This window comes from Protopterus annectens, chromosome 3.part1, assembly GCF_019279795.1.
Source record: "Protopterus annectens isolate FY-2018-M chromosome 3.part1, PAN1.0, whole genome shotgun sequence".
Classification (NCBI taxonomy): Eukaryota; Metazoa; Chordata; order Ceratodontiformes; family Protopteridae; genus Protopterus; species Protopterus annectens.
In genome coordinates this window covers 1,150,100,411-1,150,115,921 of record NC_056732.1, presented here as the reverse complement: position 1 = coordinate 1,150,115,921, position 15,511 = coordinate 1,150,100,411, and the positions used below count along the sequence as shown (strand labels likewise).

At 36.3% G+C, this 15,511-nt stretch overlaps 1 protein-coding gene across 1 annotated transcript in view; it reads right to left on the bottom strand.

Annotated features, from left to right (window-relative positions):
• The window catches only part of COL22A1 (collagen type XXII alpha 1 chain), a 2,341,282-nt gene that overhangs the window by 999,824 nt on the left and 1,325,947 nt on the right, over nt 1-15,511 (bottom strand). Inside the window, exon 20 of the mRNA XM_044067281.1 lies at nt 5,410-5,463. Coding sequence (XP_043923216.1) covers nt 5,410-5,463 — 54 coding nt within the window. The remainder of the gene's footprint in view (nt 1-5,409; nt 5,464-15,511) is intronic.

The following is a 15,511-nucleotide window of genomic DNA, read 5'->3' as shown; positions in this document are numbered from 1 at the left end:
AGAATGTCTGCAAGGGAATGTACCTTTAACTAGCAGCCTTTTTCATAACGGAGTAATCTTTTTAAGGACTTATTATTCTTATATGTATATTTCGGCTTGACACCTACAGTACTGGAAATGTTCTCATCAGTAGTCAAAATCTTCAAATTCCTAGTAATAACTTCTTGTAGGAATCTATTATTATTAGAATAAGGTATAATAACTCTAACGTCATGTGAGCCTTTCCTACTTTTGGAATATTGATCTGATATGTTGCTTATATCTCTCTTAAAAAAGGCCTCCCTCTTTGTTCTCTGTCAGTTAGGCTGTCTTGTTTAAGACAGTCGGTCTCTGTTTGTTTATAACACCTACCATGTAATTCATGCTTGACCCTCGCAGTGGTTTGTTTTAACATGAATTTTCATTTCTACAAGTGCAAGGGACACGACAGAAGGTACAGTGATAGAATTAGATTATAATCCTTGTTTAACAAATCAAGTGAATGATATTGATGATTTTAGACGTTTATTACATGCTGAGAACAACCCAGTCTTAGCCTTTAAGAGAAGTAAGTTGGAATCTGAAACAGGCGATGCATCACTCTCTGACAAAAATATTTCCATTCTAAGACTAATGAGAGCTAGAGAATAAAGTCTAGAAGTTAAAAAACATTTAGTGGCAACACAAGCATATGGAAGCCTGCCTTTGGTTTAAGGTAATACCAAGGGGACTTAGAATCCTAAAAATGCCCACCTATGGCACAACCTTTCCAAAACATTTAATTAAGTGGCAGAGACTTAATTTGGAAACCAGCTTTGGTTACATAAAATTATTGAACACTACATGAATTTAGAAACTGGCTTAACTGTAGCTGTCCTCCATCTTCAAGAAGAGATAGCAACAGTTTTGTCTATTGACAGATTACAAAAAAATCTTTAGTGATATGAATACTAATATCACTTTAATTGAAAATAAACTGATGCAATTTAAGAAGAAAAAGCTGGAGTGTGACTGCCAGGATTTTTTTTAAAAAGGAATGTGTTCTCCTGGCCTCAACAACCAATGAGAACACAGAATCACGGCAACACCCAAGATACATCCCAATCCATGACCACTATGTCATCTAACCAAGAAGATAAAGCAACTACATCAAATGCTGACGCACCTTTACTTGATAGTGGAACCAGACGAAAAGAAAGGGATGTTTCCAGTATGGTAGCATGTGAATCATTGTTTTTTCAAGTACTCCCACTGCCATTCAAAGATTTTCACCAGCAGCAGAGGTCGGAAAAGATGGAAGTGTACGGAAGAGACCTTCAGTGAAGTGAAAGTTCCCAAGCGGCGCTGGTTACCAGTGATTTATTATTAGTTATTAATTTGTCTGACTATGCCTTAAAGGATGCTGAGACAGCTGTTTTGAATAGAGGTTTATCTTTTATTCCTTCTAAGGGAACTGATATAGTTGACTTTTTGTTAGATATAAAAATGTTTATAAGAAATGTTGCCTTGAAATTACTTTATGGTAATAGTGGCAATGAAAATGGATGTGTATTTAAGATACCAACTGCATTTGTTTCTCCTAATAATTCATTACTCGATGCCTTCGAGAAAGTATGTGAGAAGGATTTATTTGAACTTATTAGCTCTAATGAGTGGAAGAAATCTTGTAATTTTTATAATTTAAGTAAAGCCGAATTTGAAGCTTTACATGCTTTGCAAAATAATCCTAGGATAGTTATTCGGCAAGCAGATAAAGGGGGTGCAGTCATTGTGTTAGATAAAGGGAAATACGAGAGTAAAATGTTAGATATGTTAACTGATTCCAATAATTATAGGAAGTTGAATAGTGGACAATTAAATAAGATGATAGCTAATATTTATAGTGATTTATATGACATGTTAATGTGTGATGTTAGTGACAATCAGCTTTATAAGTATATTTTTATCGAGAATCCCAGCATACCAACATTTAGAGGCTTACCTAAGGTACACAAGAACCCATCTGACCCTCCCATGAGACCCATAGTCTCAAGTATAGGTTGGTTGACTAAGTCCATGGCATTCTTTATTGAGAAAGAAATTAGGACTATAGTCAACAATATTGAGACAGTAATTAGAGACACACAGCACTTTCTTGAGAGTTTATCCCATCATGTCCATTCAGACCACTATAAAACAAATGTATTATTGGTAACATTGGATGTTAAAACTTTATTTACTGCCATTCCTAATGATGTTGGTTAAGAATGTGTAAGGTTTTTTTGTCCAACAGAAAAATTCCTAATAGAGACATTATGAAATATGTTATGTTATTGGAGTTAATTTTGAAAAACAATGTTTTTTTTGTCAAAGAGTTATTATTTACAGATGCAAGGAGTGGCAATGTGTACTCCATGTGCCAATTCATACGCAAATGTTGTCATGGCCTATTGGGAGAAAACTTTCATTTTTAATAATAATGATTTTGCACCATGCATTCCTTTTTGTGGATGATGTGTTTTTATTATGGGATGGGTTTATACAGAGGTTCCAAGAATTCCTTAATTATATAAACTCAACTACAGATTTTTTAGAGTTCACAGCAAATAGGTTCTATGATAAAATAGAGTTTTTAGATGTTTTAATTCAGAAGCACCGATGCACTTTAGATAATGAGATGTATAGAAAAAGTTGCAGAAAGAATAATATTCTACTTTGCGGAACTATGCATCCACCCCACATTTTTATAAACATTGTGAAGGGGCAAGGTCTCAGGATAGCTAGGTTAACCATTTCAGATGAGGTATGCTATAATACTCTTAGTAGTTTATAGCATGAATTACATGATAGGGGATATAAACAAACAGAGACCATCTGTCTTAAGCAAGACAGTCTAATTGATAGAGAACAAAGAGGGAGGCTTTTTTAAGAGTGATATAAGTAACATATCAGATCAATATTACAAAGCTAGGAAAGGTTGCTAGTAATAGAATTATATCATCATGTAAAGGTACAGCAAAAAATCAGTTTTCTCCCACCTGTAATTAGTCAGTATGGCTACAGAAAATGACCTCTCTTTTTAGAGGAGATTGTGTATTAGATGCCATATTTATTCCACATGAGTTAAGGGAGATTGAATTCAAATCTGTTTTGTTCTAAAAAGCCAACTCATTGATTATATTTAGTTGGGATTAGTCCAATCCTAATAAGATTAAACACATATCAATATATACCATTTTTATAGCTGACTATGATATCATCAACAACCATAGTAGGAGCTAGAAGAGGATATAAGACACATCTGTAAAGGACATAGCAGCTTCTGTCTGGAAACTACTTTGTAAAAAGTGTTATACTTTTATTCAAGAATATGTTCCACTTAAGTGTAAACCTAGCCGGAGGAAGACTAAGATATAGAAATTACCCAAAAAATAATCACTGGAAGATTTTTATTCTGTCTCTTACTATGTCGAAAAACACTTGATATAGTCAATCCTCAACATCTCTTAAGAACATTCACCATTAAAATAATCCTTTATGAATAATATTTTGCAAATAAATATCAGAAATAGCTAAAAGGCTTTGTTTTCCTGCTGCAATAGAACTAAATAGGATATTAACAAACATGATGATAAAAATGGTTAGAAATGTGATCACTTTTTTAGGCTCATAGGTAAGTACTAGCCTAGCTGCCCTTGTCCATTTTAAACCTAGCCAGTTTCTCCTTTTGTACTTGAATTACTCTATTCCATTTTGTTAGAGATTGGCCTTACTCATCCCATGGTTGATAATTATATCTTTTTCCTAATACACTGGGATCATACCATAGATAATTTTAGGGGGCCCATGCATAGGATAAAGCATTCATTAGTTTATAAAGCAGATGATAAGGGTTAAGCAAATTATTGCAGACCTGTTAGTGTCTTCTTTATCATCATCAAACAATTTCAAATCTATACTGTTTTGAAACTTTGACATATTACTAGACTAACAACACTAATCTGTTCCAACATAGTTTACAAATTTGGTAGAGCATTTAGGTAATGTTATATGTGATTTTGATTAAGGATTACCAGTGGATATTACATCTTTGGTTTTCTCAAAATCATTTAATAATATTTATGAACAAAATATTGCTGATACTATTAAGTCTGTGGAAGCTTATCCATGTGTCATTTTGTGGCTCATCAATTGTTTTTGGAACAGTCATTTCATTTATGATCAAACATTATAATAAGCATTTAATATCAAACATTTGGATCACTAAATTTTGGTAAAAATAACCAACCTTACCCGTATGTCATCAATAACTAACATTGATGTTTCACTACACATTTCTTGGTATACTAGTATATAATACTCTTTTAAACAATCTATCTCTTATCTGATTGGATGAGTTCTTACCATCAAAACTTTATTGAAAGTCATCTCATTGAGAAAGACTGTTCTTCTTCCTTGTATGCCCTTCTCAAGTCAGGCCTAGTATGGAATGTCATTACTCTTTTTGTATGTGTTTTGCTGATATAAACTCCTATTGGAAGGTTAAAAAAGTTATTTTCTAGGGCACTATATGAATCAGGTCAGTAAAGTACCCTGGAGATTAAAATCATCACAAATACATTCTATGTACTATCTGTTTACCATATATAAAATAATTAATAATGGTGGACCTTGACACAGTGATTCCTATTTCACTTAGCCATGGCCAAGATAACTAGAACTGGACAGACATTTTACATGGGGTCCTATTAATTCAAGTTCAATGGCAGGTTTTCCTTTAGATTAGGCACAGCATGGGGTAGGCTTCCTTTTACTTTAACAACTGTCAATTCTTTTATCGCATTCAAGAGGGCAGTAGACTATGATACAAGTATCCTAAAATGTTTGCCTAAATACAGGGATATGATTCCATATTAATGAACTTCTGATAATGTAACATTATAACAGTGCATCACTTAATGCTGTCTCAGCAAAGTTTTCTGTGTAAAAGATGGCTTTTGTGAAAGGAAAATTATGTTTTCACACTCAGGAGAGGTCATTTCACTAACTTTCAGGTACAGCAACCTTGGAGTTAGTACACTTAAGAGAGAATGTGGAGTGTATCCTTACACAGGAAGATCAGTGATGACGTTTGTCCTTAAAATGCAGTTCCATGTTTGTTTTGTGTCATTTTTACTTGTATTAAAACAAAAACCTGGTACAGTCATCTTCCTGTAACTGTATAGTACTTATTTTACCTGGTGTGTGTGCGGCTAGTTCCTATTGGTGAATAGTCTTTTTCTCTGGTCTTCCAGTCTAATACTGCTGTATTTTTGACTCGACACAAACACTACATGACTAGCAATGGAGTGATGCTGGATAGGTCTGTATGGCAGACGTCAGGTTACAATCCCAAAATGTACACATGAAACCTGAACCAGTTTAAAAATTAAAAACTTAAATCTCACTTACTGGGTTGCCTTTTGTTCCTGCAGGGCCTTGTGGCCCACGGGGTCCAGGTGCACCCTGTAAAAACAAAAAATTGTAAACAGTTATTGATAAGAACATGTTAATATTAAAGCTGTCCTGATTCATCCGAACTTTATGCCAAACATAACAACATGTTAGCTTACATTCAGTTTCCTTTCCAGTGTTGTTTAGTGCTGGAACTAAATCCAAGCAGGATATATTAAGTTTACATAACACTTGAGATGATCAACATACATATATTTTTTAGATGGTAAAGCAGCATGTTAATTGGTATGTGTTCTCTCACAGGAATGTGAAAAATAACAGTATTCCTGAGGTCTTAGGTACTACAGTAGTGCCAGAGAATGGTATTTAATAGAAACTGTCTTCAACTACTTTGAAATACATCGCTGTGGATACTCATAAGTGAAAGGTACAGAACTAATGCATTTATTCCGGTCTTATATATTTCAGAAGTACAAGTGTATCATACATTTCAGGTAACTACATCCATAATAATGAGGACCAACCTAACTGACAGCTACAGGATGACATGGAAAACTGTAATTGCACCAAAATAATTTGGAGGAGTGATATAAAGAGTAGTAGTAGAGATTCATTGTGAAAGACCATGAATACACATCATGTACTCAAAATTACGTGAGAAGTAAAGATTACTAAATATCAAGCAACAAGCAGCAGTTACATGTGAAGATATAAATGCAGGCTGTTGGAGTATGTGGGTTACCAAAACAACCAGTAGGACGAGGGATGTTACAGAGAAGTGAGACAGACAATGAAAAGGATGTAGTGATGTTATTTCAAAAAGAACAAGTGTGTCCTTCTTCAAGGGACTGTGCATCCACTTAGCTGGAGAAAAAGCCTAAGTAAATGCCAAGAGAATGATCTAAATCAAAAATATTAGAAAAATTAAAGGGATACGCACCAGATAGATGAATTGAAGTGGCAGTGTTGAGAAAATAGAGAATGTAAAACAAAAACATTTAAATGGTCTTAAAGAGATAAGCAGAATAAGCAAGGAATGTAACTTGTAGACAAGATTTCTGGAAAAGAAAAGGCCTGGCCATGTCAAAAAGATAAAAGTAATGTGTAATATTTTTTTACACAGAAGCTACTTGATGCATGAAACTGAATTTTAATGAAAATGTATACGTTACTTAAAAAACAGAAAACTCAAAAATGCATGCATATTTCAAGTAAGAATCAAAAGAAAGAATGAATAAGAAAAAGTATCAATGTCTGACTGTATACACCCTTTACATTATCTAAACGTAGAAACATACCATTGGCTATTTGGGCTTTAAACAAATTCTGCTATTAAATGTAAAAGAAACGTACTAATCACATATGAAAGACTATTGTACTACTCCACATAGAAAAGACTTGTATGGCTAAAAGGGATGTACATTAGGAAATGCCTCTGTTGCTGTGAAAGCTGTCATGCTATGATTCGGGATACATTCAAACACTGCTCATGGCATCTAAGGAGACATTCTGTATGAACATGACTGAATGGCTTATGACCAGCTCTGCTGTTTTAAGAAACAAGTATTAGTCCACATCACCTGGTGGAGGTAAGATGGCTGTATATTTTTGCACAAATTGGCTGAACCTGCAAGAGGACAGCAACAGGTAAGAAACCACAGCCAGGATGAAGGCACATACATTACGAATATTTTCTTGCAGTGCATGTTTCATAAGCAGCAACAGCTTGGAAAGTGGAATCAAAAATAAGAAAAACCCTTGCCAGCTGTGGCTTGTGGAATCTATTCCTTTACCACAAAACTAGGGGTCTATATTAAAAGCCCGAAATCACCAAACATTGAGTGTATGTACATCGACACATAAAGGTCGAAGTACATACACAGTGAAAAACTAAAACTGCGAAAACCAAAATGCCGAACATGTTTCCTGGTCAGCAGCGCGATGGCAGGGATAAGGAAATATATCCTTTTCCCCACTGTAGTGTGGTCTCGAAGTTAGTATATTTAGGTGGGGGGGTGCAAGGGGGCTTTGCCCCCTGCAAAAGCGTGTTAAATTAATTATTTAGTATTATTTTTTACTTACCTGTGTGGCACATTCTGATGATGGAACTCCTTCGGCATTTCGGATTTCACTCTTTTAGTGTTTCGCTGTGTATGCACTTCGACCTTTATGTGTTGATATATATACACTCGATGTTCAGTGGTTTTGGGCTTTTAATATAGACCCCAAAAATAGGACTATTTATTAACAGGTTAGGTATTTCTTTGGAAAGAGACACTAACCCTACAGATGAGGTTGCTGTACTATACAATGGAGGATAGATGAAATAATAAGTTAATAAGGTACCAGGTAGGTTAGGAGGTTAAGCTGTTGGAATAAAATTGCACCAACAAAGACTTCAAACTCAAAGAAACATAGGGGAGTAAACTGAATGAAGCAGAATAGTGAAGACAATGTAAGACATTGCAAACTACTTTTTAAAATAATCTGCATATTGACCATTTGATTGCCTAAACAGCATCTTTTTAGCAGGGGAAAGTTATAATTCCATTAAAAAAATACGTCTGGCTTGGAATAAAAGTCATTTGCACTGGTGCTCATAGTAAGTTTGTAAAATATTCAACACATACTTCACAAGACCATTCTGAATTCACAGACCACCGCCAATGCTTAAACCCCCTGCTGTGCAGTTTATGCAGTAAGGGTTGTGCACCACATGCAAATGGGATACTGTGTGTGTGTTTCTGGGGGGGGGGGGTCTATGAAAATGATCTCACCATTGTGTTGACCAGTTAGAAGGTTCACTTATTAGAAGATTACTAGGTTCCTGAACTGTAAAAGTGTTAGGAATGGCAGGAATACAAAGGTATACATCTGTGTACCATTCTACACATTTCAATTGTAGGGATCTGAGCAGGATGAAATGCAGCTACATTACCTTGTTTAGATTGTCAATATAGGCAAATCTTGGCGAAAGTAAATGGGATTATTTGCTTTCGTACATCTGTATGTCACTGCATGTGAGAATTATGTCTGTGTGTGTGTGTGTGTGTGTGTGTGTGTGTGTGTGTGTGTGTGTGTGTGTGTGTGTGTGTGTGTGTGTGTGTGTGTGTCTGTGTGTGTGTGTGTGTGTGTGTGTGTGTGTGTGTGTGTGTGTGAGGGATGTGTATATGTGTGTGTCTTTGGATGGAGGAAATGCCACTTAGCTGTTCATTTGCACCGTGAAGAGATTCATAGGTTCACAGATTCATGGGTGGTTACTGGGCTATTGATACAAAGGTCTTTATAAGCCTAGCCATGTGTGTCCAATATAATACTAGAAAAACCCAATATAAAGGATCTTGCCTAAACTCAAGATCTTAGTTAACAATGACTGCCCATATCTAGGAGTGTCTTAGGTGAAATCCCCAGCAGGAATTTACAGTTTCCCATCCAGTCATCCAGGCTATGTTTAAACAGGGTCATAAAGGGGCTTTTTTTGATGTGAACTGGTAGCCTATTCCAGAGTAGTGGCTACCTCCGAGAGACATATCTGTCTCCCCTATTTATGTTGCAGGCCAGGTTAAGATCCCTGGAGCAGGTGACCCTTGTCCCATTTGACTTGAGGATGTGCAGCATTTCCATTAGGTTTGGATCTGACATCACTCTGTAGGCCAGGCGCAAGTCTCTTCTAAGTAGTCTGTATGCTATGGAATACAGTGACAGTGACTTCAGTCTGTCAATGTATGATGTGCTGGAGACTCTATATTTTCCTGGTTAGAAATCTCTGAGGTCTCTTGAGTTGCTGCAGATGCCTGAGTACATACCAAAGGGACACTGCACTCATGTATTGCCCTGACGAGGGTCGAGTACAGGGGTGATATGACCTCTTTCACTCTTGAGGCAATGAATTTGCTAATGAGGTGTGTGATGTAGAATGCCTTCCTTACCACAGTAGACACATGGTGGTCAAAGTATAGGCTACAGTCAACTTGCGTTCCCAAGTCTCTCAGTCCTGAATTGTTACTTAGGGTATTATTTTATTTTATTTATTTTATATTATTTTACATTTGTTTATCAGGAAAGTCTAACTAGATACAGTTCCCTTTTCTGCAGAGGTCTAGGGAGAAAAGCTTCACATTTACAACAGGACAATTGTACAAAATATCAAAATATTACAAAAGAGAAGTAATACATACATACAGTGTAATACAGAGTTTGTTTATACATCCTTTCACACACACACACATATATATATATATATATATATATATATATATATATATACACACACAGACACACACACACACACACACATATATATATATATATATATCTATATATATATATATATATATATATATATATATATATACATATGTATAGTCTAATAATACAGGATACTGATAAGTCTGTCTGCCAAAAACTTTACGTATGTGCATAACTGTGGAGAGATAACACAGGTAAATGATACTATATTATCAGATAGAAATAATAATAGAGAGAAAATAGACCAGTTACTAATTGAGAAAAGTTGGTGGAAGTTTTGGGGGTAGAGACTGAGTCAGAATATTTATTGTGAAGGAATGGATGGTGTGTAGAAGATAAAAGGATAGGGAAGAGCAGATAGAGGAGTTAGGAGTTAAGTAGTGATGGGGGGGGGTTGGTTGCAAGAAGGCACTAATACATTATCCAGAGTCGGTACACAAGCTTAGCTTTGTATTCATTAAATTGGATTTCAGTCTTTGTTTTAAGTGGTTGTCTGTCTATCTGTCAGCAGTGAGTTCCAGATTTTGGCTAGGATGTAGAATAGAATGAATCTCCAGTGGCATTGTTGGATTTGGTAACTTTTAAGAAGGATTTATTATTTGAGAAGAAAGACGAACTACTAGTGTAGGGAATTAGAAGGTTTTGCAGAGCAGAGTTTTTTTCAGGTTGATTTAAAAGTGCATGGGCCAAAGTAATTTGGTTATAAGTTAAGAGCTAAGGTAGCTCTAGCCAGTTAAGATGTTTGAGAGCAGGGTAATGGTGTGTTCTAAAGTTGAAGTCTTTTGTAAACTTTGCATTCTTATTACGGCAGGTATCTAATTTTGCTAGGTCTGATTTTTTTAGGTTTGTCAGAATGAGTGCGTCATATAGGCGTGTGGGGATCAGGTGTGTTCTTGCAATGGTGGCCTTTATGCTGTTAGTTAGATATTGTCTGTTTCTGTAAAGAGTACCAATGTTTTTTATTTACTGTGTTTACTGTATTGTGTTATTTCAAATTGTGTATTATTTAATCTTTGTGGAGCTTTTTTCCCCGAGCCTCCACTGAAAATGGACTCACCTTGGCCCACTGGACCTTCCCTGTAAACAAATGGAAATAAATAAATAATACATAGCTGTCTTGACTCTCTAGGCTATGTGTAGGTTGAATTTCATAGTGTCAATAACAACACCTATAAGTTTAGTCTGGGAAACAGGAGAGATGGTGGTATTGTTTGCAGATGTGATCTTAAATGGAGAGAGGGGATCTATAGCTCTAGTGGTTTGGAATATGATGAGTTTTGTCTTGTTGGGTTTAGAATAAGTTGAGCCTCAGAAAGCCATGTTTGAACTGCAGAGAAGGACTGTTGCATTAGTTGTTGTAACTGTTGGAGTGATGATGCAGCTCATACTAATGTAGAATTGTCTGCATATTGGACTAGGGAGGCATACAGGGTAGCAGCATGTAAACTGCTAGTGAAAAGTGTGAAAGGAGGGGACCTAGAATGGAACCTTGTGGTACACCTAGAGTAATGGGCAGTAGAGGCTATATACTTTGTTGCCATTTTACAGCTTGCTGGCATCCTGCTAAGTAGTCTTTGAACCAAGTAATTGTGGATTGACCAAGGATTAGCTCTAGAAAGATGAAGGATACTTTTTCACTGTTGTTCCTATGCTCACTAATGATGATTGTGAAACTCATTAGGGAAAAAGTAGTGCTGTGGTATTGTAGAAATCCATGTTGGGTTTTGGATAGCAGATTGTTCTCAAGGAGATGCTGCATAATTTGTGAGTGGATGCATCTTTCTATAACTTTAGAGGCGTGACAATATAGCTATTGGCCTGTAATTGGACAGTTCTAATGATTTTACCCCTTTGTGTAGCTGAATGATGTGTGAAATTTTCTAAATTGTTGGTACCTTTTGTACAAAAGTGGACTGGTTTATTAAGATGGATACTGGGTAGGAGATGGCATCAACTGCCAAAATGAGATATTCGTCTGTTGGTTATCAGCTGCTAGGACTGTTGGTTTGAGTTTTTTCACTGTTTTTTAATCATGTCTGTTTGTACAGGTTGGAAATCGAAGGTGTAGCTATCTGGGCTTGCTGTGGGAATTTCTGTGAAGGTGGTGGAACAGTTATTATTTGTGAGGGCTAGTATGGACTCTGTGAAATACTTACTAAACTGCACTTCAGTGGTATCCAGTTACAAAGTTTAAGGGTGGATATGAAATTTTGCATGTTAATTTTTTTTCCCCTAATTTTGTGACAGCCAGTGAGTTTCCCTGGATTTATTTGCTGCCTAAGTAGAAAAGTTGGAAGATGATCACTGAGACTATCTAGAAGACAGCCAGCATGTAAAGATATTCAGCATATTTATATGATAGTCTGCAGGGAAATTGTTTTTACCTAAGGGGATAATACATTTTTTACACTGAGTTTGGGTTCATGGCTTTGGCACCAATCATTGGTTTGTATTAGTCTCTCTTGAAGTATACTGACATCATTTGGGGATTCAATGATTGCACCCAATTTGCAATTGTCATCAAACTTAGCCACAGCCCCTTTGTTCTGGCCTGAACTTCTGGCAAGTATATTCTAAACAAAAGGGGGCCCAGCAATGCCTCTGTGGAATCCCACTGTTGACAAGTCTACTGGTTGAGATAAAGTCCCTAACTTTGACTGACTGTGGTCTGTCTGTGAGCTGGTTAGCAACCCACCTGACAATATAAGGGTTGATATAAAACTGGGAAAGTTTATCAATGATGTCTGAATGAGGGATTGTGTCAAAAGCCTTGGCTAAATCAAGGTAGGCTGGATGCACAGATCTGCCTTTGTCTATGGGTCTGCTTATGTTTCCGAAGAAGTCCAAAAGGTTTAACTGGCATGACCTGCCTTTGACAAAACCAAACTGTGTTGGATCAAGGGTTTGGAGATCACTTATATCCTTATTTATAAGGTCCATCATGATTCATTCCATGGCATTACAGATAACGCTGGTTAAGCTTATGGGTCTGTAGTTCCCAGTATCTGTTGTTGTACCCCATTTATGAAGGGGTATGATGGTTGCTGTTTTCCATTCAGTAGAGACAAAATCAGTACTCTGGTGGTTGAACAGAGTACCTAATGGAGTTGTTAACTCATGTTTTAAAATGCAACATGGGAAGCCATCCGATCCCATAGAGGCTATGTTTTTGGCCTTGGAGAGAGCACCAATGATTTCCTGTTTGGAGATGTAAGGTGGGGGAGATGGATTTATATTATGATCAAAGAATCTCTTCTTCAAACACATAGTCTCAGCCAGTGTTTGGTGCCATCTTTCTTTCACTTTTAACTCTTCTATTGTCTCCTGCAAGTCTTAGTGGTGTGTATGAGCCATTATTTCAGTGGTTTTATTGTAAGGTTTGGGATAATTTAGCAGGTTAAGAAAGTATATGCTATCTTCTCGCTTATTTGTTTTTTGAGAGTTTGTTCGTTTTTGCAAAACTCATGTTTTAGACCATTTAAAATGCAACATGGGAAGCCATCCGATCCCATAGAGGCTATGTTTTTGGCCTTGGAAAGAGCACTAATGACTTCCTGTTTGGAGATGCAAGGTGGGGGGAGATGGGTCTGTATTATGTGATCGAAGAATCTCTTCTTCAAACACATAATAATTGACACATATACAGTGAATGCTGTAAACAATGAATGGCCACGTCTTCAAATTTTTTCCTCGGGGAAAAGATTCACGTGGCCTTAAAATAAAAACAAACTTTAAAACACTAATTAAGTGGGGGGGGGTTCACCCACCACACCACACCCTAACTAAATATACTAACTCAGAGATCACTCTACATTGAAGAAAAGGGCAATTCCCGATAACGGCCAACTGATTTTTTTCCCAGAGGAAAAAATTTGAGGATGTGGCCTTTCGCAGTTTACAGCATTTGCTGTATATGTGTAGATTATTATGTGCTCAAAAAAGAGATTCTTCTATCACATACTATAGACCTGGGGGAGATGTAGTGGGAATGCTTTATGGAATGTTGAGAGGGTACATGGGGGGTGACATTTTTGCAAAATCTGTCAGGTAATGGGTTAGCTATTTTCACAGGATCAGTGTGTGTGATTCCATCCACAGCTAATTCAGCACATATCTAGGTCCTACCTTTTAGGTTATGGATATAGCTGAAGAATGCCTTATGGTTACCTTTAGCTAAGGTTGCTAAATTTTGTTTCGAAGTTGTCTTATTTGTTTATTCAAGCAGAGGAGGGTGTTTTTCCAGTGCTGGGACTTCTTTTTTAATTCTTAGACAGCAGCTTCTTCCTCTTGTATTATAATTCATTAATGCTAGATGTCCACTAAGGAGCTTGTTTTTTCTTGAGGATCTTGTTTTGATCCTATCAGGTATAGTTGTGTCAATACATTTGTATAAGTGTTTGTACAAGACATTTATGTGTACCTTAATATAGTTGTCAATGTCATCTGGGGGAACAGGTTCTTGGAAATTATTTATACCATCCTTTAAGAGGGTGTAATTAGCTTTGGTCAAAATTTTTACCCTGATTTCACCTAAAAGGGGTTCAGGTGTTACAGCTACTTCAAACATGACTGATATGTGATTAGGTTTAAACAGGGAAAGTCATATACTTGTGGTGGTGCAACAGTCACCCATGTTGGTGAGGACCAGGTCAAGAATATGTGAGCCGCTTGTGGGGTTACATATTATTTGTTCCAGGGCGTTAGTGTTAACAAAGTCCAGGAACCTTTGTGCGAGCATGTTGGTACTTGTATATGTTTCCTAGTCATTGGAGGGATAGTTAAAATTGTCCATGATTAGAGTGTTTAGTTGTAATTTGATTGACTCAGGTAGGTCCAAATAAACAGTGTGGGTATCTTGATTCATTGAAGGGGTCTATAGCCAACTATGACTTGGGGGGGGGTCATACCCACAGTTAGTTGAACTTTGAATAACTCCATGGAGTTTTCCTGTCTAACCAGTCTACAGGTGTATTTGTCTTTGATGAAGATAGATACTTCTCCTCCTTTGGTTCACACTGTGATAAACTGAGAGGCTGCTAACCTAGCTAGATAGAATTACGTAAATAATTCTGTCATTGTATATATTAACATGATCCACAGGTTGGTTTTACAAATGTAAGAAAGCTGTGTTATGTACTGAGCTTCAAAAATGTAACCACAGTGCACCCTGCTGGCTGGAAAAAAAATTGATAAGTGAAGAATTGTACTACTGTGTGTGATCTCAAGCGAGGAGACATGATGTCTGCAGCTAAAAATTCTTTCAATTATCTTAAGACAGAGATAATTACTAGGTTTCACATGTAAAGTGTATTTTGTTACTGTTACTTCCTGGCAGCTGCAAAATCACAAAGAAATATTAAATTTTAAGTTCTGTGTGACTGGGAACTTAAGTAGAAGTGTCAAGAATGATGTAATCTGAAATGAGTCAGCAGTAATGTGTATTACCACTTTAAGTACTATCTCAGAAAGAAATAGATTGCATTTTGTATTTGTCTTCAGACCTGTTAACAACTCACCAGCACTGTGCCTTGCTCTGTAAAGTTATTTAGAACATAGTTTCTCTCACTGATAGATAGGAATATAACCAGATTAGTGTAGATGTTTTCTATATTTATGTCAGACTGTCCTACAATGCTTTTTTAAAGTATTTTCCTGTGATTTCTGAACTCTCTATTGTCACTGTGCTAGATTAATGAGTATTGTCTTTTGTTTTTATTATTTATTATTAAATAATTTAAACCTTTTAACTTGTGTAGAGATAATTTAAGCTCTTAAAGTACATGCATGTATTTGGTGATACTGTAAATGCCATTCCAATAGTGTCATTGAATCCCATACTGACACAAATGTT